At 38.8% G+C, this 24,886-nt stretch overlaps 1 protein-coding gene across 4 annotated transcripts in view; it reads left to right on the forward strand.

Moving 5' to 3' along the window:
• The window catches only part of LOC103696094 (Early-responsive to dehydration stress protein (ERD4)), a 70,500-nt gene that overhangs the window by 39,807 nt on the left and 5,807 nt on the right, over window positions 1-24,886 (forward strand). For 3 of the 4 annotated variants that reach the window (XR_015968000.2, XM_088702872.2, XM_088702871.2), the window contains 4 exons: window positions 76-264; window positions 13,291-13,589; window positions 19,079-19,358; window positions 23,800-24,078. Coding sequence is in view for 3 of the 4 variants with exons in the window: in XM_088702872.2 (XP_088558998.2) it covers window positions 76-264; window positions 13,291-13,589; window positions 19,079-19,358; window positions 23,800-24,078 (1,047 nt within the window). In the remaining variant the exon portion in view is untranslated. The remainder of the gene's footprint in view (window positions 1-75; window positions 265-13,290; window positions 13,590-19,078; window positions 19,359-23,799; window positions 24,079-24,886) is intronic. The other variant, XM_088702870.2, reaches the window with a different exon arrangement.

Consider the following 24,886-nt stretch of genomic DNA (forward strand, 5'->3'; position numbering starts at 1 on the left):
ACTAATATATGAAACAATTTTTCTGCATCAAAAGTTATCATTATTCATACAATGTTCCTGGAAATTATTTTGCAGCGGTTGGGAGATTCTATTGAAAGGAAGATTAAAATGTTGCGACAAAGGGCAAGAAATCAAAATTCAGGCTTTTCGCTTTGTGATATATTTCGATCAAATGTTGCAGATTTGGAGATGCATGAGGAAAGGCTCCAGGAGGTATGTCGTCAGATTCGTCTCCTACAGTGCGAAAATATACTTAAGCAAAAGGTACTAAAGGATATTTTGTTTAATTATCCAAAGGTATTAGAATATTATCTGATTAAAGTTCAGTATTGCTGTTTTCTTTGTTTTACTGATTAAGTTATGTTTTCCTGTTAATCTTCATGTTGATTATTTGAGGCTTTCTTGTAAGCTGGGAGATAGGACACTTCAAATGTATTTCTTATAAGAAAATGTCGGAAGATGCTTTTTCTATCTGAAATAAGCTTGGTGATTCTGACTTCATATATAAAACCTTTTTTAATGAAAAGTTGATTTTTGAAGTTATATTTTTGTTAATCATTTCTTATATTTGATTATTTCAGTAGTACTTTTATGTTTCCTTAGTAGTTGCTATAAAGTGAGTTTGATATTGTTAGACCCTAACCATTGGGCGACTCTTGTACCAATTTTACATATGCAGTATTCTAAAGTGGCTGGCCAGTTGATAATGGCAATGTCATCCTTAAATATCACAATAATCGAAAGGGGCTAGCTCAGATGTTCTACCAGATCTCCTTATTCACTTTCTTCTTCTGTTTAATATAATCTATAATTCTATACCTTATTATTATCTTTTTGCATTATTCATTTATAGGTATAATCATGGTATGCTGAACCGGCCCGTACCGGCCGGTTCAACACGTACCGGACTGGCCTGGTACGGCAGTGGGAAACGGTTCTGGCCCCTTATAGAGCCGAAATCGAGTGGTATGGAGGCATACCAGTGCGAACTGGACCGGTTCGCACCAGTACAAGCGTGCCCGTGGGCACGTGTTATGCGGACCGGTTCGACACCGGTACAAATCGGTCCGGTAGGCGACCGGTATACCTATTGGTACCAGTTCAGCATACCTTAGATATGTTGTTCTGTAGTCCCACTATAAGAAGATAACCTTATTCAATAGTCAAAAGAAAGTGCGTCATTAGTTCGTAGGCATTATTTCCCTTATATATTATGCATCTAAAACTGTTGCCCAGAAAGACAACCCAAGAGGGGGGGTGAATTGGGTTTTAAAATAATTTTGCAATTAAAACGTTTGTGGATGACTAATTAATACTTTTGCAAGATGATTAATTAGTTGCTATGTGCTGTGAGTGAAATGAGAGTGAGAGAGAGAGACACAAGCAATCACAAACACAATGTTTATAGTGGTTCGGAGCTATCCCTTGCTCCTACGTCCACTCCCCAAGTCTCACTTGGGAATTCACTATAACCCCTTGGATTACAGCCGGTTGTTTTACAAGCTCACAACCCAACTTGTTGTTTTACGAGCTCACAACGAACTCGGTCGGTTTTCCCAGGCTCACCGACTAGAACCACCCCGATTGTTTTCTCGGGATCACAATCGAACCCTTACACGTTGGTTTTACCCTTGGCTCACCAACCAACCTCTACACTCTTGATTCAATCCCCTGATTGAATCAAGCAAAGACAAGATGGAAAGAACAAAGACAAATAGAAAAACAGAGCTTCTAAAAAGCAGATATACAGCAATATAAACTAGAGAGAAGTTAAGAGCCCTCAAACACGTTTGAGTTGGAGTAGAGTAGGGCTTCTTGAACTGTGAGTCTCCTCTTGAATGTCTGGTCGACTTGAAGGCAGGAGGAGACTTCTTTAAATGCTGGGAAGAGGTAGCTGGATGGAGTTAATGGCGCTCTTCCTTCTTTTCTGTTGAAAACCAGTTGGCCGAGATAGGATGCTTGATTTCTTTGAGTGGAATGGTGCTTCTCTACCTTGCTACAGTCCTCTGTGGCTATTTAAGCCATCCCCCACGGAAACTAGCCGTTAGACACCTTTTTCTGCCCATTCTGCACACTCTGCACATCCTGACAATATGTCCGTTAGGGTCGGAGTCGACTCGCGCGATCTGGAGTCGACTCGGCTGTAGCGGGAGTCGACTCATGCTTTTCTGGAGTCGGCTCGGCAACTGTTCCGGATTTGAATTAATGACCTCCGCGACTGGGAGTCGACTCGACTTAACCCGGAGTCGACTCGCCAACTTCTGGAGCTGACTTGCCATTTTCGGAGTCGGCTCATCCCATGAAGTCCATGGAGCTAATTTTTCAACTTGGCCCACTCGAGTCGACTCGACAATCCTGGGAGTCGACTCGGCGCTCAGAGCCCGAACTCCCGATCTTCTGTCTTTTGGCTCGTCCAGTCTTGGAGTCGACTCGGACTGTTCCGGAGTCGACTCGACTCTCAGTTTCCGAAACACAGCCTTCTGCCTTTTTGATGAAGCGCTGCCTTGGAGTCGACTCGAGCTGTCTGGGAGTCGACTCGGCTCTCAGAGACAATAATTTGGTCTTCTGTCTTTTTGGGGTCGCGCTGTCTCGGAGTCGACTCGCGCATTGCGGGAGTCGACTCGGATCTCAGAGTCCGAAAACTGCTCTCTGACTTTTGCCTTGTGTACCACTGAGAGTCGACTCTACGCTTTCTTTGGAGTCGACCTGCCAACCATCGGAGTCGACTCGCGTTCTACAGGAGTCGACTCGAATCTCAGGGTCGAAAATCGCTCTCTGACTTTTCTGTCTGTAACTCCTTGGAGTCGACTCATACTACTCCAGAGTCGACTCTGTAAGCATCGGAGTCGACTCGCGCACTTCAGGAGTCGACTCGCTGACAGGTTTTGAGTTGAGTCTTTCTGTTCGTCTGTCTGTTCTCAGTCAGAGTCGACTCGTAATGATCCGGAGTCGACTCGAGCCCGTGCCAGGGATTTTGATACGCTTGGAGTCGACTCATACTATTCTGGAGTCGACTCGAGTCTTAGACTTTGGCTCAAACTGACTTCTTAACTTATCAAAATATCTTGAACCAAATCTAGAAACACTTAGACAAGATTTTCACTGAAACACTCAATTGAATTCATTAGTAAACAAAAGATATACTCAAATGCTTTGAGCTCATCAAAATCAAATAGGGTTTTAATCAATCACTCCACAATCTCCCCCTTTTTGATGATGACAAAACATTGAGTATATGTAAAGTGAATTGCTCAATAAACAAGGAAATACGATCTATAAATGAATTCAAGTGTCTGGTTATTTAATTTATCCAAGCTTGAAAGGTGTGAAACAATAAATTTTGGAGTTAAAGCTCCCCCTTTCATTTGGAATTATATAAACCTTCATATCATGCAATCAATTGTTTGGCTTATATATATTTAATGATTTAGCTTTAAAAATTCAGATTCTCCCCCTCAACATATGCATTCTACTTTGTTTTGATTCTTTGAATTTCCTTTTAATGCATTGAAGTTTTTGAACTTAAGTATTTGGTTTTTAGAGGGAAAATCTGTCAATTTGTTCTTGAGTAGGATTCAACTAATCTCCGAATATCCCTTGAATAGATTCTGGAGATTACTCCATTAGGAGCCCCAACAGAGAGATAATGAGCCTCGAGGTATCAAATCCACTAAGAACAAATTATTGTGTGTTTTAAAAGTTTTTTTTTTTATTGATTTTCATTTATTCCTTTTACATATCTATTACATATTTCTCCCCCTTTTTGTCATCGTATCAAAAAGGAAGTGAATAGAACACACAAGCAAGCAGAGATCAATTGGCACAGTATTGAAATGAATATGTCTACTCATTGTATTGATGTATATATAAGTACATTTGTGAATACAATAAGTAAAGCAAAAGATACATGTCAAAATAAAACAAAAGCAGCTAGGGTCTCCTCGAGGATGTGGCTCCTCCTCTCGAGGATGTGGCTCCTCCTCTCAATCTGTTCTGTTCCATGAGGAGAGTGACCCCGTCTGTGACATTCCCAAGCTGGGAGATAATGGCTGAAGTGGCCCTGCTGTGTGTGGTGGAGAGCTCGGTCAGGGTCTCCTGCAGTGTGTCCAACTTGGCGATCAGTACATTCGCCAAGCGCTCTGCCCCCTGGGTAGTGGTGCCCATATCCTGTCGGACGTTATCGCGCATCTTCCGAGTAGTGCTCGTGACTTCGCTCATGCTGTGGAACTGGGCTTGGATCAGGAACCTTACATTGTCGATCTCTTCCCGCACATGGGCCGTCATCTCAGCCACGGCGGACAGGGAAGGGACCAACGCTGAAGAAGGTGCAGGAGAAGGAGCAGGCACTGAACCCCGGAGCTCCCTAAGTAGGTCGTCCCGGAGATCTCTAACTATCTCTTGCCGCAACTCCCGGAGCTGCTCAGGAGCGATCCGGACCTCCATGGGCTGAGTAGGTGGAGCTGAGGAGGAGGGTCCGGCTGAGGTGGTGGGAGCAGAAGTGGAGGGAAAGGTAGGATAGTCTGAGTCTGGGTCAGGACTGGGGGAATGTCTGGTGGTATGTGTGGAGGTGGATGATTTTCTAACCCAGGTTCCCTCGACCTTCCGAAACCCCATCCTGTGTAGGGTTTCCGGACGCATGCGATCTGTCCATCGCAATGCGCGAGAGGGTTCCCCCTCAGGAATGGAAATCTCAGCCTCCCTAAACAGAATAGTGAACATCATGCCATAGGGGAGGGTGAGCCTAGGTCTATCTAGTGGCTCACATAGATATCTATACATCATCTTGGGAAAGTTGATTGGGGTGTCCTGGAGGATGTAGAACATAAGAGCTAGGTCTCTCTCAGATACAAAATCGAAGCGGCCAGTCTTCGGAAAGAGGGACCTAGAGATGATACTCAAGAGGAGCCGCATCTCAACTGAAAGTGAGCTAGCGGACACCTCATCTAAGGGGGACTGAGGTGGATGTCCTAGAATGGCCGTAAGGGCCTCAGTCCTATCCTCGGGGTGTGTGGGAGCCACCCCTACTTGTGGAAGATGGAGGACCTGAGCAATGATATCCTCCGAAATGAACAATGGGACACCGGCTACCATGCCCTCGATACCCCCATCGCCCCTATGTACAGTACCGTAGAACTCCCTAACTAGGCCAGGGTATGTGGGGAGATCTAGGGAACAAAAATACTCTAAGCCCTGGGCCCGCAATCTCTCTCCTATGGTAAAGCCCTCCCGGGAGAGATAGTCAAAATCGACGTATCTCCCGGTGGAGACCGCCTTCCCGGCGCACGGCCTTGAGGGAACCTCCCTTGGCGGGGAACGAGCCGGAGGTTGTGGCCTCACGGGATTGTTCCGAGCTTTGGACCGTCGCTCGGTGCCGCTCGCGGGTTGGGGCCTCTTCCGGCTTGGGACAACGGCTTTACGAGGCATGGTCGACCTAGAATGGGGTAGAACGCTAATGGACGGAGGAAGGTCGACGGAAAAAGTTCTAAGGACGGTCGGAGACGATCTAGGAGACGGCTCTAGGGTTTTTTGAACAGTGGCGGCGGTGAATAGAAGTGTTGATAAAACGCTTGGATTAGGGTTAAAAACCCGGATCCCGACCTCGAGTCGACTCCACTGAGTCGCGAGTCGACTCCCCCTCATGAGCCATCGACTTAGAGTCGACTCCCGTCAATGTGCGAGTCGACTCCTCTTATGCTTCATCTTCCTCGAGTCGACTCCCGTCTGTGTGCGAGTCGACTCCTTCTTATGAGCCGACTCCGAAACTTACTCGAGTCGACTCGAACTCTGGCACGCACCTAAAAGTTATGCTATTTTCGTACCAAACCAGGGACACTCACTAAGTTATGATCTAATTTGATGATCATAGTTGAGAAACTCTATTTTTAATCATCAAAATCAATGAACTAGTGGAAAATACCACTAGGATGGATCAATCACTCCTAATCCCCTCCTAAGCACACTAAATCTCTCTTCACTTAAGGGTTTTGTAAAAATGTCAGCTAATTGATCATCAGTGCAAACAAATTGAAGTGTCACATCACCATTCAGTACATGATCTCTTATGAAGTGATGTCTTATCTCAATATGTTTAGTTCTTGAATGCTGAATTGGATTTTTAGTTAGGTTAATGGCACTTGTATTATCACAATTAATGGGAATTTTATCTTGTTTAATGCCATAATCTTCCAATTGTTGTTTGATCCACAAGATTTGAGCACAACAACTCCCGGCTGCAACATATTCAGCTTCAGCAGTAGATACTGCAACCGAGTTTTGTTTCTTGCTAAACCATGAGATTAAGTTTTCTCCTAGGAATTGACATGACCCGCTGGTGCTTTTTCTATCAAGTTTACATCCAGCAAAGTCTGAATCTGTGTATCCTATTAAGTTTAGGCTAGATTCTTTAGAATACCATAACCCTATATTCTTTGTTCCTATTAGGTATTTAAAGATTCTCTTGACTGCAATTAGATGAGATTCCTTAGGATTAGACTGATATCTAGCACACATGCAAACACTAAACATGATATCAGGTCTACTTGCAGTAAGATACAATAAAGATCCTATCATACCTCTATATAATTTCTGATCTACAGATTTACCTGATTCATCTTGGTCTAATTTGCATAATGAGCTCATGGGGGTGCTGATTGACTTGTTCCCCTCCATATCAAACTTCTTAAGCATCTCCTTGATGTACTTAGCTTGATTGATGAAGATGCCTTCTTCAGATTGTTTGATTTGAAGCCCGAGGAAATAATTCAGCTCTCCCATCATGCTCATTTCAAATTCACTCTGCATCAAGTCAGCAAATTCTTCGCAGAGGCGATTGTTAGTAGCACCGAAAATAATATCATCAACATAAATCTGTACTAACAACATATCTTTGTTTTTCTTCTTTAGAAACAATGTTGTATCTACATTACCCCTAGAAAACTCATGTTCTAATAGGAATTTGCTAAGCCTCTCATACCATGCTCTAGGTGCTTGTTTCAAACCATAAAGTGCCTTGTTCAATTTATATAAATGATTAGGGTATTGATGATTTTCAAAACCAGGAGGTTGTTCTACATATACCTCCTCATTAATATACCCATTTAAAAATGCACTTTTTACATCCATTTGAAATAATTTGAAGTCCTTAGAGCATGCAAATGCTAGTAAAAGTCTAATTGCTTCAAGTCTAGCTACAGGAGCAAAGGTTTCATCAAAATCTATACCTTCTTCTTGATTATAACCCTTTGCTACTAGTCTAGCCTTATTCCTTATTACAATTCCATTTTCATCAAGTTTATTTTTATAAATCCATTTGGTACCTATAATTAAATATTCAGTAGGTCTTTCAACTAGATTCCATACTTTGTTTCTAGTAAATTGGTTTAATTCTTCTTGCATTGCATTTATCCAATTTACATCTTTTTCAGCTTCTTCTATGTGTTTGGGCTCAAAATGTGAAACGAAAGCTAGATGATTGTTTAAGTTCCTAAGAGATGCTCTAGTCCTAACAGGTTGAGATGGATCATCTAGAATTAATTCCTTAGGATGCCCGTGAGCAAACCTCCAAGCCTTAGTCAGCCCATGATCCATAATAGCCTCTTGGCTTGATGATGCATTTCCAATTAATTTTTGATTATCATCTTGTAATGTCATCTCATCTATCTTTTCTTCAAGAATTTCACCATCATCATCAAAATTAACTCTCTTGCTAGAAGAGATATCACTAAAATTATCAAAAACAACATGTATGGATTCTTCTATAACTAGGGTTCTTTTATTAAAGATTCTATAGGCTTTACTAGTTGTGGAGTACCCCAAGAATATACCCTCATCAGATTTAGAGTCAAATTTTCCTAGATTATCTTTTCCATTATTATGAACAAAACACCTACATCCAAAAATATGAAAATAGTTCACTTTTGGTTTTCTGTTTTTCCAAAGTTCATAAGGTGTTTTCTTTATGATGGGTCTTAATAAAACTCTATTTAATATATGACAAGAAGTATTGACAGCTTCTCCCCAAAAGTACTTAGGGAGGTTACTTTCACACAACATAGTTCTAGCCATTTCCTCTAGAGTTCTATTTTTCCTCTCCACAACTCCATTTTGTTGTGGTGTCCTAGGTGCAGAAAAATTGTGTGTTATTCCCTTTTTACTACAAAACTCATCAAATAAATGATTTTCAAATTCGGTACCATGGTCACTTCTAATAGCTATTACAGAAGTATCTCTAGCATTTGTTACTTCTTTATGAAATTTCTTGAAAATTGAAAATGCTTGATCCTTATGACCTAAGAACATGACCCAAGTATATCTAGAATAATCATCTACGATAACTAGACCATATTTATTTCCACCTAGACTTGTGGTTCTAGTTGGTCCGAATAGGTCCATGTGTAGTAGTTCTAGAGGTCTAGAGGTAGAGACACAATTTATAGATTTAAAGGAGTTCCTTGATTGTTTGCCAAATTGACATGCTTCACATATTTTATTCTTTTCAAACTTTAATTTTGGCAAACCTATCACAGAATCTCTTTTAACTAGTTTAGATATGGTGTCCATGCTTGCATGACCTAACTTACGGTGCCATAACCAACTAGCATCATTATCCTTAGTTTCATTAACAACTAAACATGGGTTGTGTTTGGCAAGATCCTCAAGGTCTACAACATACACATTTCCACGTCTTATTCCTTTAAAAACTAAACTATTGTCATTTGGGTTTGTTATGATGCATAGTGATGGTTTAAACATAACATTATAACCTCTATCACATAATTGACTAATGCTTAATAAATTATGCTTAAGACCATCAACATATCGAACATTATCAATAAAAGTTGAAGGGATAATTTGTATTTTACCTATACCAATGATGTGACCTTGGTTATTGTCTCCAAAAGTCACAACACCTCCCTTCTTAGCTTCAAGGGTGAAGAATTGATCCTTGTCACCCGTCATGTGTCTTGAGCAGCCACTATCCAAGTACCAACAAATTTTGTCGACCTTGGCTGTAAGACACTCCTACACAAGCAAATCATATAATCTTAGGTACCCAAGTTTTCGTGGGTCCTTCATGGTTAGTAATGTTGGTTCCTTTTGGAACCCAAACCCTCTTAATTTTTCTTTTAGTTTTCCCTTTCCTATACTTACACACATTTGCTTTATGTCCTAAAATTCCACAACAAAAGCAGGTTATTTTCTTAGTTTTACTTTCCCCTGCTTTAACAAAGAAGTTACTAAGAAGTTTTTGCTTATGTTTAGGTTTATACCCTAAACCCGCTCTATTGAATACCGCTCGTTGACTATTAAGTATCATATTCAATTTTTCAGAACTATATGTAAATTTTTCAACCAAGGGTTTGTATTTTTCAAGTTCTTTAGTTAGTGTTTGTTTTTCTGCTTTTAGATCATTTAGTTCTTTTGTGAGACTCTCATTTATATGTTTATTGTTTTTGGGTTCTAATGTTTCTTTGTTCAGCCTTTCATTTTCTTTAGTTAAGGTATTATTCTTTTGTATCAAGATTTGGTTGCTTGTTTTAAGTTCTGCATTTTCTTTGATAAGAACATCTTTATCCTTAACTAATGAATCATACTTACGGAGATGAGTTTGGTTAGTTACTTTTAGTTCTTTGTTTTTAACGTTTATTGTTTTGTATTCATCCATTAATTCATTAAAAGCATCATATAATTCATCGAAAGTAAAATCTAAATGTGGTGCGGATGTTACCTCATTTTCATTGGCCATGAAGCAGAAATTGGCCTTTTCTTCTTGTTCCTCATCCAATGATGATGATGATGCGTCGGAGTCCGATAGGGTGGTGACAAGGGCTTTCTTCTTCTTGTACTTGCTCCCCTTCTTCAGTAAAGGACACTCAGCTCTGATGTGTCCCGGCTTCTTGCACTCATAACATCCAATCCCCTCATTTTCCCTTTTCTTACCTTTATCCTTGCGATAGAAATTTGAGGGGCCTCTCCTTTGATGAGAGGATTTCTTTTGGTTGATGAATCTTCTGAACTTACGTACGAGAAGAGCCTCATCATCCTCTCCCTCATGATCTTCTTCTTCATTGCTGCTACTGCAAGAGAAGTCTTTGTTAGATGATGTAGATTTAAGAGCTATTACCTTTTTCTTATGGGTGGATTCTTCTTCGCTGTGTTGCTTCATTGTTAGCTCGTGCGTCATTAGGGATCCAAGAAGCTCCTCAAGAGGAAGCTTGTTCAAATCCTTTGCTTCTTGGATTGCCGTCACTTTGGCTTCCCATGACCTTGGTAGGCAGCGAAGAATCTTCCTGACAAGATCACTGTTAGTATAGTTTTTGCCAAGGCTTTTTAGGCCATTGACAATGTCAGTAAATCTAGTGAACATGCATGTGATTGTTTCATTAGAATCCATCTTAAATAGTTCATACTTATGAACCAATATATTTATTTTGGATTCTTTGACTTGATTCGTGCCCTCATGGGTCACTTCAAGTCTATCCCAAATCTCTTTTGCAGAATTGCAAGTAGAGACCCTATTGAATTCATTCCTATCTAATGCACAGTAAAGCACATTCATTGCTTTGGCATTGAGTTGTGCCTTCCTAAAGTCATGGTCATCCCAATCCTTTTCAAGTTTAGGTACAGTGACACCCTCTACATAGATGGAAGGGAGGGATGTATGGTCCATTCAATATAATGGTCCACATCTCATAGTCTTGGGCTTGGATAAATATTCTCATCCTAGCCTTCCAATATGAGTAGTCGGATCCATTAAAGAATGGGGGTCTTTGGGTGGACTGACCCTCAATGTGGGAAGATCCAAATGGGGTTGTCATTTCGATCTTTTACTCTTAGGGTAGAAGAGTTTAGGCTCTGATACCACTTGTTGCCCAGAAAGACAACCCAAGAGGGGGGGTGAATTGGGTTTTAAAATAATTTTGCAATTAAAACGTTTGTGGATGACTAATTAATACTTTTGCAAGATGATTAATTAGTTGCTATGTGCTGTGAGTGAAATGAGAGTGAGAGAGAGACACAAGCAATCACAAACACAATGTTTATAGTGGTTCGGAGCTATCCCTTGCTCCTACGTCCACTCCCCAAGTCTCACTTGGGAATTCACTATAACCCCTTGGATTACAGCCGGTTGTTTTACAAGCTCACAACCCAACTTGTTGTTTTACGAGCTCACAACGAACTCGGTCGGTTTTTCCAGGCTCACCGACTAGAACCACCCCGATTGTTTTTTCGGGATCACAATCGAACCCTTACACGTTGGTTTTACCCTCGGCTCACCAACCAACCTCTACACTCTTGATTCAATCCCCTGATTGAATCAAGCAAAGACAAGATGGAAAGAACAAAGACAAATAGAAAAACAGAGCTTCTAAAAAGCAGATATACAGCAATATAAACTAGAGAGAAGTTAAGAGCCCTCAAACACGTTTGAGTTGGAGTAGAGTAGGGCTTCTTGAACTGTGAGTCTCCTCTTGAATGTCTGGTCGACTTGAAGGCAGGAGGAGACTTCTTTAAATGCTGGGAAGAGGTAGCTGGATGGAGTTAATGGCGCTCTTCCTTCTTTTCTGTTGAAAACCAGTTGGCCGAGATAGGATGCTTGATTTCTTTGAGTGGAATGGTGCTTCTCTACCTTGCTACAGTCCCCTGTGGCTATTTAAGCCATCCCCAACGGAAACTAGCCGTTAGACACCTTTTTCTGCCCGTTCTGCACACTCTGCACATCCTGACAATATGTCCGTTGGGGTCGGAGTCGACTCGCGCGATCTGGAGTCGACTCGGCTGTAGCGGGAGTCGACTCATGCTTTTCTGGAGTCGGCTCGGCAACTGTTCCGGATTTGAATTAATGACCTCCGCGACTGGGAGTCGACTCGACTTAACCCGGAGTCGACTCGCCAACTTCTGGAGCTGACTTGCCATTTTCGGAGTCGGCTCATTCCATGAAGTCCATGGAGCTAATTTTTCAACTTGGCCCACTCGAGTCGACTCGACAATCCTGGGAGTCGACTCGGCGCTCAGAGCCCGAACTCCCGTTCTTCTGTCTTTTGGCTCGTCCAGTCTTGGAGTCGACTCGGACTGTTCCGGAGTCGACTCGGCTCTCAGTTTCCGAAATACAGCCTTCTGCCTTTTTGATGTAGCGCTGCCTTGGAGTCGACTCGAGCTGTCTGGGAGTCGACTCGGCTCTCAAAGACAATAATTCGGTCTTCTGTCTTTTTGGGGTCGCGCTGTCTCGGAGTCGACTCGCGCATTGCGGGAGTCGACTCGGATCTCAGAGTCCGAAAACTGCTCTCTGACTTTTGCCTTGTGTACCACTGAGAGTCGATTCTACGCTTTCTTTGGAGTCGACCTGCCAACCATCGGAGTCGACTCGCGTTCTACAGGAGTCGACTCGAATCTCAGGGTCGAAAATCGCTCTCTGACTTTTCTGTCTGTAACTCCTTGGAGTCGACTCATACTACTCCAGAGTCGACTCTGTAAGCATCGGAGTCGACTCGCGCACTTCAGGAGTCGACTCGCTGACAGGTTTTGAGTTGAGTCTTTCTGTTCGTCTGTCTGTTCTCAGTCGGAGTCGACTCGTAATGATCCGGAGTCGACTCGAGCCCGTGCCAGGGATTCTGATACGCTTGGAGTCGACTCGTACTATTCTGGAGTCGACTCGAGTCTTAGACTTTGGCTCAAACTGACTTCTTAACTTATCAAAATATCTTGAACCAAATCTAGAAACACTTAGACAAGATTTTCACTGAAACACTCAATTGAATTCATTAGTAAACAAAAGATATACTCAAATGCTTTGAGCTCATCAAAATCAAATAGGGTTTTAATCAATCACTCCACAAAAACAACTACGAAACCAACGGAATACTTATCAAATGCTTCCCAGCCTGAACTATGCCATCAATGACACCTAATTCTAGATCAACTAAAAACCTCTCAGAACTTGACCCTAACGTACCATTATCCTGACTGAAATTTTAGCCATCATATCAACACCAAACTAACATAACTCTTGAAACCTAAAAATTTTTGCCTGCCATGCAATTTTCTCATATAAGTAATATTTTGATGGCACTAAATATCATCTTTTGAAGTCAAATGGGTCTAAATTTCACACACTGTTTTTTTGTCATCATATTGAGATTTGTTTCCTGTTCTTTCTTTGCTTTGTATATTACATTTATTGGTAGTTACTAAATTACTTGGCTGTGAGATCACTTGCATCTTGCCAAACTCATGTCTGTTTAGGCCATCTCAAGGAGGAATTTGGTCTCTAATTCACAATTCATTTTCCAGGAGTTGTCTGTTGCGTTTGTATCATTTAAATCTCGACTAGGTGCTGCTCTAGCTGCCCAAACTCAACAGCATGTACATCCACTCTTGTGGATAACAGAGTTTGCCCCAGAACCAAGAGATGTACTATGGAATAATTTGGCTATCCCTTACCGTCATTTGGCACTTTACAAAATTGTAGTTTTCCTTGCAGCATTTCTTCTCACAGTTTTCTTTATTTTCCCTGTTACGGCTGTTCAAGGAATTGTACAGTTTGAAAAAATAAAGAAGTGGTTCCCTCCAGCAAGAGCTGTTCAGTTGATGTAAGCCATCTTGTCCAGTAATCTCATGTCATTTTTTTTTGGATTATCATATACTATAGGTATAGGAAGAAAATTCAGTTCATATTTCTGAGCGATACCAATGCTTAACTTTTGTAGTTGTTCAAGCATTCATATGTTAATTAATGTTCCATACATTTTCTTCTTGCAGTACCTTCTCTTAGAAAATGCCAGGTTAATAGAATGGTTGCCATACATGCTCAAATCTGTTGCTGGTCCCTTTTAGATTATGAAAATCATGAAGATTAGCTTGATGTTATCTTGAATAAAGATTGTAGTTCTGCATTTATTTTAAGGCGTCATATAAATTTGTGTGTCAAGAGCGCTGAGCAATACATCTAGAATCCTTCATATGTTCTGACTTTCAAATTTAAATTGAATTTTTAATCCTGAGTTATTGATGAATCCATGAAAATAATGAACAGTTGAAAATGAAAAAAGTTCTTTTAAATGATGTGCTAGCAACATGGTATACACAGAACTCCTTATAATAGAAACAATGAATTGATTCAGGTTGGAAGATGATCACAAAACTTCCTCTTGGTAGACCATACTTTGATATTTTATCCTTAAACTGATCCACATAGAAAAGATAAAGTTTTCTGGTTAAGCTATGTTTCAGAACAGTATTGAACAGGCAATTGAGTTTATATAGTTTTAAGTTTTCTACCGTCTACTCGACTAACCCTATAAGCTTATGATGTAATTGCACATGCATGCTTGAAGGTGTGCCTATGTGCATGTGCTTGTGTAATGAGGGCATATATGGAAATTGAGATTTTGCATTTCACTGATAAGCATAGCTAGTTGCTACTAAGGATAAGTACAGGGCTAGCAAAGAAAGAAGTATGTTATTATTTTGATTCTTGCAGATAATGTTTGTAGAAGCCTTGGAGTAGAAATGGGGGTCACCAACCTGGTTAGTTTGTCATAGACTCTTCATTAAAACGTTTGCTAAAGGATATCAATGCCAATTTACCAGAAAAGGGCTAATTTTAACATTGTCAAAACAGCTATTTAAGGATAGGGGAATATATGCAAAAAAGGCATATTCGAAAGGGTATTAATGCCGACCAGTAAAGTTGGTAAAGTCATTGGGGTTGGTACTAATGACTTGGGTTAGAGTCCCACCTCTAGAAGATTTTCTAGTGGGTTTGACCTCTCCTACTTTCAAAAATCATGCTAATTGCAAATTGGCAGGTGTACACATGCAAAATTGACAGTTTTTTGAGGGTTGTGTATGCAAAATAATCCTCTGTGTTTTCTTCTTATGTAGAGTGACCTGGCTATCATCTCCCTCCTATTTTTTCCCCCCATTCCAGAAGAGGTGACCATCTCATCCTCACCTAACACGAGCACTCTACATGCAGAGATATAATATAAATGGATACGACCACTGAGGAAGGTCCCATAGGAGTAGATGATGTTATGAATGTCAGAAGAAATTTACAATTAAAATGAAAGGCCTTAACTGTAAATACACTTGGTATTGAGTGGGGATGATAGTGCCCATGAATTTGTAATACATGAGATTAGCTCGAGAGGAAGAATAAAGTATAGCATGAATAATCATCAACAGAGCTAATATTTAATAACTACTTAGAGATGGAATGGATCCCCATACCAGATTTTAGAATGAAGTAAAAATGAAGCAAAGAGTGTCTTGTTGGAAGGGAGAGGTAGCAGTGTGCTTACTTGCAATCTGTACAGTCATGATGTAGTTCAGGTCTGGATAATTAACTAGAGTTAAGTTTATCTATTTTATTTTCAGTTTATTTACTTTTTTATTGAGTCGTAGGAGTATTATATTCAAATTTGCTGGGATAAGCTTAAGATTTTCTACTTTTCAAGCATCTATGGCTCATCTTTGCAGCGTGCTTTTGAGCCCTATTTTGTGTAGGAATACTTTCTAAAGGTCCTGTTTGGAATCCAGCTTGGACTAGGAAAATTTGAACTCAATTAGAATTGTCAGTTGGAAAGATTTAAGTGGCCCTTAGGGTTCATCTTTGTAGTGTGTTCTTGAGTCCTATTTTGTATATGAATATTGTCTAAAGGTCCTAGTTTGAATCGAGCTTGGATTGGGAAAAACTTTTGAACTCATGAGAATTGTCAGCTGGAAGGAATTCAATGGCCTTTTTTGTGGTATCCTATGAAACTACAAATTTTGCTATTTTAGGAAATTGTTGGTTGTCCTTTTAATAGGAAATTGTAGGGAAAGGTCTATAAGTCATAAGGAGTTATATATTAGTATCAGGTGGTGTGATCCTATACTTCTGCTTCTCAAGTAGGATTGCACGATGCTACAAAGCAATCTTTCTGGGAGGACATGAATGGACTAGTCCAAGAAATTCCTAGCAGAGATGATATTTTTCGGAGGAGATTTGAATAAGCATGTGGGGAAATATAATGAAAGTTTTGAAAGGATGAATGGAGGTTACAGTTTTGGAGATAGAAATGAGGAAGGAAATGGTATTTTGGAGTTCGCGATAGCATATGACCTAGTATTAATTAACACTTGCTTTAAAAAGGACTCTCACTTGATAACTTTTGAAAATGGGCATAATATTAGTCAAATATATTTCTTTCTTACTAGAAAGACTGATCGAGTTTTGTGTAAATATTGTAAGGTTATATTAGGTAAGAGTCCAATGACCTAACTAGATTGGTGGTTTTGGATGTTTGTATTAGAAAGTGGAAGGGAAGGACTAAAGAAAATAGGAACCCAAGGACTAGGTAGTGGGAGTGGAATGGAGAAAAAGGATTCATGTATCTGACCTTGCTAGTTTGAGATTAAGGCTTAGTTGAGTTGAGTTGATTCTCCACTTTTGTTTCTCTTTAACCTCTATTTATGCAAGGATGTCCTGCATAATAAGAAGTAAAGGCGACAATAATATTGGTAGTTATTTATTGGCTGATGTAATAAAATCTATAATATGGTACAAACATATTTAACATCTGCTAGCTAAATCATGCTCTCTGATTGTGGGGAGCTCCACGTTGTTGATGGATAGTCTGGGGAAAAAAAACATCTGTTGTATAAAATCGAGAGTTGGTTGAAAGAGGTGGTCAATTGGTTAGAATGGAGGTTTATGACAATATGAAGTGATAATCTTGTTACCTAAGATCCCATTGATCAGAATGAAGCATTAAACATAATCAATGAAGTGTCACTGGGATTGATGGAGAGTTTTCTGAATTTGTGGAACTATGGAAGCAACTCAATGAGCTTAGAAACATAGTAGAATTCAGAATGATATTGGTGGCTCGGCGTGGTTCTGAATTCGCTTCATCTAGGTGCCATGTATTAACATGTCATTCTCAGTTCTGAAGATCTAGGCACGAGTCTTCTGGAATTTAATCCGTGCTTCCCACTTTGTGGTCGGCCTATAAAAGTCTTATCTTGATTTTTGCTTATATTTTTAGGCTATCTGACCCGGATGGATCCTCGGCTGATTCATCTTATCATGTCTCATGATGCAAACATCTTACCATAATTGTTCCCTCCAATATTCCCACTGACAAATTCTACTACTTATGGTTCATTCATCCCCTTGTAGGGCCCTTTTACGTTTATGATATTTATCGTTTATTGTTGCTTTCCTGCCCTACATGTTATTCTTGTCCCTAAACAGCCAATTCACATATCTCTCTTTCCATCATGGTATGTCGTACCATACCGAACTGGACGATACCGAGCGTACCATACCAAACTATGCTAGTGCCATACTGATACTATGCTAATGTGGCACTAGTACGGTGTCCGGTACCGAGACGGCGAACTTTGGTTCCCATATCTTATTTGATCCTATTTGCTTGGTGCAGTAGAATTATTCTAGAGTCCATTGGCTCTTCCCATTCTTTCACACACACACACACATAGAGATAGAAGAATCAGAAGATTGTTATGGCCTTAGAGTGGCAGTGGAAACCAAGGATCACCGAACTGATATCGGTAGGCGTACCGGTTGGCACCGGTACCCGTTCGGACCGGTATGAACCAGTACCACTTGTTCGGCCTGGTTCATGCATCCAAAAGTTCCAAAATAATTTGAAAACAGTACAGACTGGTACGGTTGGCCGGTTTGGGTCGGTACGGGCCGGTACCAGTTTTTAATGCAGAACCGGACTGGTCAGAGCCGGTACCGGTTCAGTACAAGCTAAATCGGCCGGTTCAGCATTTCTTGTTAGAAACCATGGTATGCCACACTGTACCAAACCGAATAGTACAGAGCATACCATACCATACTGATTCGATACCGGTATACAATACAGGGGGTATATTGATACTCGGTATGCCGAACTAGCCCTCATACTGGGCGTATAGACATAGTGACATGGTGGCACCAAGATGGGGGCCCGATCCTGAAACGGCGTACCTTGGTGGGAACTATACTACACTAAAACTATGCATCTCTCTCTTAGTCTGGTTGCATTTATGTTTCACTGTTCTCACTCAATTTTGTCTCTTGTTTCGCTTTGGTCATGGTTGTTGACTATTAGGCTATGACGTGATGTTGCACGTGAGTAAATTTTGTCATGAAAATTATGGAGAAAGTTTTTGCTGAAACTTAAAGACTTATACAGATAGAATATAAACAGTTAACATGCATATAAGTATTGAATAGATTTCCACTAAGCATAGATTAGGTAACTGTGAGCAGTAACTTTTGTGATAACCAAGGATTTATTCAATTATTTCTTTGAAGCACTCACATTGCATGGTAACTGATTTGGAAAAATATAGATAGACACACGCATAAGATAGATATATATGCACTAAATTAATGTGCACATTCACTGTGTTTATGGGCTGATGGTAAAACATCTAGAATGAGCTGTCTAGACTTGATGGTAAAACTGTCTTTTGGATAAGACTATGCATACGCCAGTTTTTTGCCTTTTTTATTTTCTTTTTTTCTTTTTGTTTCTGTCTTTATCCTATCTGATTTTTTCTCTGCATGCCCTTCCTTTCCCATTTCTCTCGCAATAAACTACATGATCATTAAAGAAACAGAAGTAATATGTAAACAATGGCTTTGTATGGAATATCTCTGTTTTATAAGTTATGCATTCATCATGTATTTGTGATTTGCGGTGAGCTCCTCACATGCTAGTGGAAGCTTTGCCATTTCTATTAATCTTCAATCCTACTTCATCTTCGTTTCTTTGTCTAAAACAAATAGTAAAATCTTCTAATTTGTTATTATCTTATTACAATGAGGGTCTGCTCACTAGCTTCACAAATTATCTTAAAGTAATTGTTCATTGTCCAAATCTTTTGAAAGTCAACTTCATTAATTGTTGTCTTGCATACATCTAGTAGGCATCCCCAAAATGCACTGATGATCATGATTCCACTATTGTCTTAACATTGTTACCTTTGTTGCTTCTGTTGATGGGTGTAGGGGAAAAAATTGATAGCTTACTCACATATATGTTATTCTTTTCAATCTATCTTCATAATCCTGCAGACCTGGGATGAGCTCTATATTGACGGGGTACCTTCCAAGTGTAATTCTCAATGGCTTTATATATATCATTCCTTATGCAATGCTGTCAATGGCCTCATTAGAAGGTTGCGTGTCCAAGAGCAAAAAGGAGATAAAAGCTTGTAGCATGGTATTCTATTTCTTGGTAGGAAATGTATTCTTCTTGAGCTTGTTATCAGGATCTTTACTGGAACAAATTGGAGAGTCATTCACTCATCCGAAGGATTTTCCCAGTCACCTTGCAAGTGCAGTTTCAGCTCAAGTAAGATACACAAATACTTGGTTTTGTGATTGATATGTATTATAGTGATTTTCACAATTATTGTACTATAGAGAAAAGTTTGCTTTATAAGGCATGTTACATGGTCATTATCTACAAGTTGTTATTTGACTAAAGTAATGACAACAATATGGAAGAAAAATAGGGAAGGTAATCCTAGCTAGCTAGTATATGTGCAAATAGTAGGAGCAAAATCCTTTATTTGTATTTTTTATTATTTTTCAACTATAAGTTTTTTTCCAGCAGCTCTCTGCTATCTAGATTTATAATTCTGATATAAGCATATAATTGATAAGTTATGGATATTATCAAATATATCCTATGCAGAATGTTACATGATAATCATCTACATGCTATGGTAATAGACTTCTATTGAGAGTTCATTATGGACAGGATGAAACAAAGATTGGGATGGGAGTTGTAATGGCTCAACTAGATTTGTTGGATGATGTGGATTATTATTGGTGTCAATATCATTGAGTTGTGGTTCAATATCACATTGTTTTGTTTTGGAGTAGGGATGAATATAATGGAGATACTTCATAGATGGTGCATGATATCACATAAGCCATTAGTATATGAAGTGGGCATTTTGGATAATCCATGACTCCGTATAAACGTGGAGGCCAAGCTGTCAAACAGAAACACATATCATGCCTTGTCCCAACTATCCCTACTTCTTATTTTACGATCATACTTTTCTGTTATCTCAAGCTTTCTAAATCCTTTTCAACATTTCCATTTTTGGTAGTTAAGGTGTTCTCCTCATGTAATCAAAAAAGAAATATTTGGGTGAATCATTCTCATTCTGGACATACTTCTGCTACCATGTTGGTCTTGAACATATTTAGGGAAAAGTTATGCTGCCCAGATTCATGAATTTTCAATCTCACATGATGCATCATGAATTGATGTAAAAGAAAGTACTCTTTTCCCTTTCCAAAAGTTTGGGACCAAAGTAAATAAATAGGTATTGAAATTCTATGTTCTCTATGGAGGCTAAGGTGTAGAGTGTTTTTTGCTACTAACTTCATCATTAGTCTTAAAGCATTCCATTTTGGTGTTGAGGATGATGGGGAGCGGAAGAGTGTAGGTAACATGAATTGATTTTGATGTCAGTTTCTTTTATCTTATGTCTTATCTAGTTCAAATAAATAATTGTAGATCAACATAGTTCAGCAGTTGGGGTGGTTGGTTTGTTTGCTCCATAAAACCACACAAATGGCTGATGTAACTGACACCTAAATGCAACATTGCAAAAGTTCCCTAGAAGTTCTAAAATGATGAATCCTATAAGATGAAACTCAAAACTAAGGGGAATGCAAGTCACCAAACATGAACAGAATTCAACATATTTGAATTTTTAAATTAAATAGAGAGTGGTGTTAAAATATTTGCAGAAGAAGAGGAAAACAAGAGAAGAAAAGAATGAGAGAAAAGTGAAACAAGAGAAAAAAAAAGAGAGAGAAAAGTGATTTTATTTCTCTGTTCCATCACATTCGGTACATCTCAGGAGTTATATATGCTCGTGTACAGACTCCATATAAAAAAATAATATAAGTTGATATATGATCACGCTAATAAAGAAAAATATTATGGGTGAAACAAGTTGTTATATGATCCTTAAAATCACTCTAACAAAAAAAAATAATATAGATTGATACTGGATCACACTAATAAAGAAAAATATTATAAGTGATGCAAATTGTTACGTGATCCCTAAAATTATGTAAAAATCCTCCCACAAACTCAAAATGGTACTGTAGATGCGAACTTGAGTTTGGAAAATAGACCACAAATATAATCGACAACTGATGTACTAAATCAAGAGCTGAAGTAGCAGCTCAGAAGCTGACGTGATAGACTAGAAGCTGACATAGCAGCTCAGAGGCTGACGTGGTGGTAGATCAAGAGTTGACGTGGCAACATAGAGCTTGATGTGGCAAAACACGAGCTAATATGCTGCTCAGAAACTGATGTAACAGATTAGGAGTTGACATTATAACTCAAAAGCTGATATGGCAGACTAATGTGTCAAGCTGATGTGATAATATAGAATTTGATATGGCAGATATGACAATATAGAATTTGATATGGAAGAACAGAAGCTGATATAGCAACTTAGAAACTAATGCAACAAATCAGAAAGCTAATGCAACAAACTGATGTCTTTGGCAATGCTGATGTAGCTAACTGATACGATGGACTAATGCGTCCACGGGCATGACTGACTAACATAGCAAACTGGTGTCTGTCGATGCGTTTGACGTGATAGACTAACTTGTCTGCCGATGTGGTTGATTGACTTGTCTGATGATGTGGCAGCAAGATGACACAGAAGATGGCAGTTGCAGCGAGAACAGAGCTCACAGAGAAGGCAACCAAAGGTTGACGATTCTCATAGATGGAGGCACCATGGAAGACGAGCTGGAGGCAGCAAATAAAATCGGAGATGGAGAAAAAGGGATTGAGCAATAGTGAGGAGAGACGATCGAAGATTTAAAGCTGAGGAGAAAAGTGGTGGAGAAGAGTTGTGGATCCATAGAAAATAAAGAATCTTCAGGTATTAATCTACTAGAAATAAAGGATATGCAGATCTACCAAGGAATATTTGATCTTTGAATATTGATTTACTAGAAAATAGAGGATCTGTGGAAAATAGAGGAATCTATAGATCCACCGAAAAATAGAGAATCTTTGGGTGTTGATTCATCCGAGAATAGGGATTGATAGATCAGCAATGGGGGTCTTCAAAGCTTCTAGACGTGGCAACGACGACTACAACAATGACGGAAGAGATGGTGGCTGCAGATTAGGTGATCAGTGGCTCTGATACCATATTAAAATGTTTGCAGAAAAAGAAAAAAACAAGAGAAAAAGAGAGAGAAAACTGATTTTATTTTTCTGTTCCATCACCTTTGGTACATCTCAGGGGTTATATATACTCGTGTACAAACTCCATATAAGAAAAATAATATAGGCTGATATATGATCATGCTAACAAAGAAAAATATTATAGGTAATATTGGTTGTTATGTGATCCCTAAAATCACTCTAACAAGATTATACTAAAAAAAAAAAAAAAGATTGATACAGGACCACGCTAATAAAGAAAAATATTATAGGTGATGTAGGTTATTACGCGATCTCTAAAATTATGCTAACAAGTGGCTTTAGGTACAATGATCCTGAAGGCACCAGCCCCAAATACCAGGACTGCATGGAGAAGCAATAATGTTCTAAGATCTGATTCATGTTTTTGCAACTAGTTCGTAAGGCAAGCAAAAACCCTCGATTTTTGGATGATCCTTCAACATAACATTTAAGCTTTTTATGACAATGCCAATGTAAAACTCATATTTTTCTGTAAAGAGATTTGTTTATTGTACTGGCTTCCAGCTTAAAAGTAATTTGGTGATTGGATTTCTATCGGAAGGGGAGACTATTAGTTATTAATGGAATTAAATGACGTAATTTCACGCCATAGTTCTTTAAAGCTATTAACAGGGTACAATTATCAGATGTTTTTGTACTATGCAACTTGAGGAAGCAGTTGAGATGATGTACAATGCAGTTATCCATTACAGGAGCATTAATCCCTCCACGTAAAACACATCTATAGGAGGCTGTAACCCCTGGAACACATGTACACAATATTCATGTAAATGTTATATGTGATCAATTAGTCTGTGAGTGAATAGATTAATAGACCCATTTCCAATCTGGAATCTGTCTGAAATCCTTTGGTTCTGACTCGAGGAAAAAATATGTCCATTTTGAAATATGAATTGGATATGGACCATCTGAGATCAATCCAAATTCAAACTGACCTGATACTAATACAATATATTTTCTGCAACCTTTCCAACTCCTCCTTGAATTTAAGAAACTTAAGTGCTTTTTGTAATAACTTTTATATACTTGTATTCTTGAAGATTATTTATTTTTCGTTAACTAATTCTATGCAGCGTCTTGTCAATGAAGGCTGCGATTTGTCATAATTGTTGTTTTCTTGCATTAAATATTTAGTATACAATTAAGTAACCTAATTAGTTGATGATTTAGCTTTCCTTGTCCTGATTCAACCAGAAAAACTGAAAAGATCAATAAAATAAATCTTAAAGTTGGTTATACCTGACTCAAATGGAAGTGGATCAGACTTGGTATTCAAATTGTACCTGATTAAAAAATGGTGCAAGCTTGCTTTGTACTCAAGGCTGATTCATCCTGGCCCACTTGTAGCTGTCCTGCAAAGTACAAACTACAAACCATATGAAATGATGTTACAGGGAAATTATTACATATTAGATTGATGGCAGTGATGATTGTTGTATGTTCTAATTAAAAACATTTGGCTTTATTGTTTTTTCCCCTTAGTCAACCATAATTTTTTCCCCTTATTGTTTCCATGTTTACCTTGCAGTCGAATTTCTTCATGACATACATTTTGACAGATGGCTTATCAGGATTTTCATTGGAGATTCTGCAGTTTGGGTTACTTATTTGCCATTTAATAAGGACCCGTACCTTTAATTGGGGCACAAAGAATGATCCTTATCTTTATGGCTTCCCATATTATAGGGTCATTCCAATAGTTTCACTTGCAATATTGATTGGTATGGTATATGCGGTCATCGCACCATTGTTGCTTCCCTTTCTTATTCTATACTTCTTACTTGGTTATGCAGTGTATGTCAATCAGGTTAGTTTTTTCTTCTAGTTAGTTAATGTGTGTTTCAATCATTCTAATATTTTTTTATTGCATAACTTTCGTTACCTTTGCAAGTGTACCTGGTTTTAAGTCTTTTTTCCTTCTTAATTAGAATATTAGATTCTTACAAAATTGTTCATTATTAGTTTATTTCATAGTATTTAATTAACTTGTTAAATTTTTGTTCATGTACATAATTATCTTGTAACCTGTCCTCTAGGAATTTCTAACCCTTCTTGAAGCAAAGGGTTGCCTACTATTACAGTGCAGCATGGACAACATGATATGTTCTAATACTTTCAGTTAGCTTCATAGGGGGGAGTTAATAATCTGCAGAAGCTAGACATCAAGAATAATTAGTTAGCTGAATGATAAGATGATCCAAGCATATCCAAGCATCATCTGCTTGATATTTAGATTTCCTCTTCCAGCCTTATTATGGTACAGTAATAAGGCAGAATTTGCACCACATTGTTCGTGCCTTCTAATTGTGCCTGTTTTTCATAAAGTCTGGTTGTACATGGTAATATCTGAGAAAACTCATTTTCTAATTTTCTCTGTTTCATTCCAGTAAATGACAAAGAGATCAAATGATAACTATTATCCTCAAGTAACGAGTGAAAAGTTTGAGTAAAACAATGAAATATCATGCAAGAGGCGTTCCTAGTATGAGAAACTAGTGTATAGAGCATATCTCATAGAATAATAAGAGGAAAGATGTCACTGCAACAAGGAAAAGTTGTATATCTTTATTCTAGTAGTGTATTTTCTCTTTGTAGTATAAACTTGAGTTGAATTG

The sequence above is a fragment of the Phoenix dactylifera genome, chromosome 8 (assembly GCF_051530095.1).
Source record: "Phoenix dactylifera cultivar Ajwa chromosome 8, Ajwa_hap1_PhDact_Kaust_v1.1, whole genome shotgun sequence".
In the NCBI taxonomy this organism is placed as follows: Eukaryota; Viridiplantae; Streptophyta; class Magnoliopsida; order Arecales; family Arecaceae; genus Phoenix; species Phoenix dactylifera.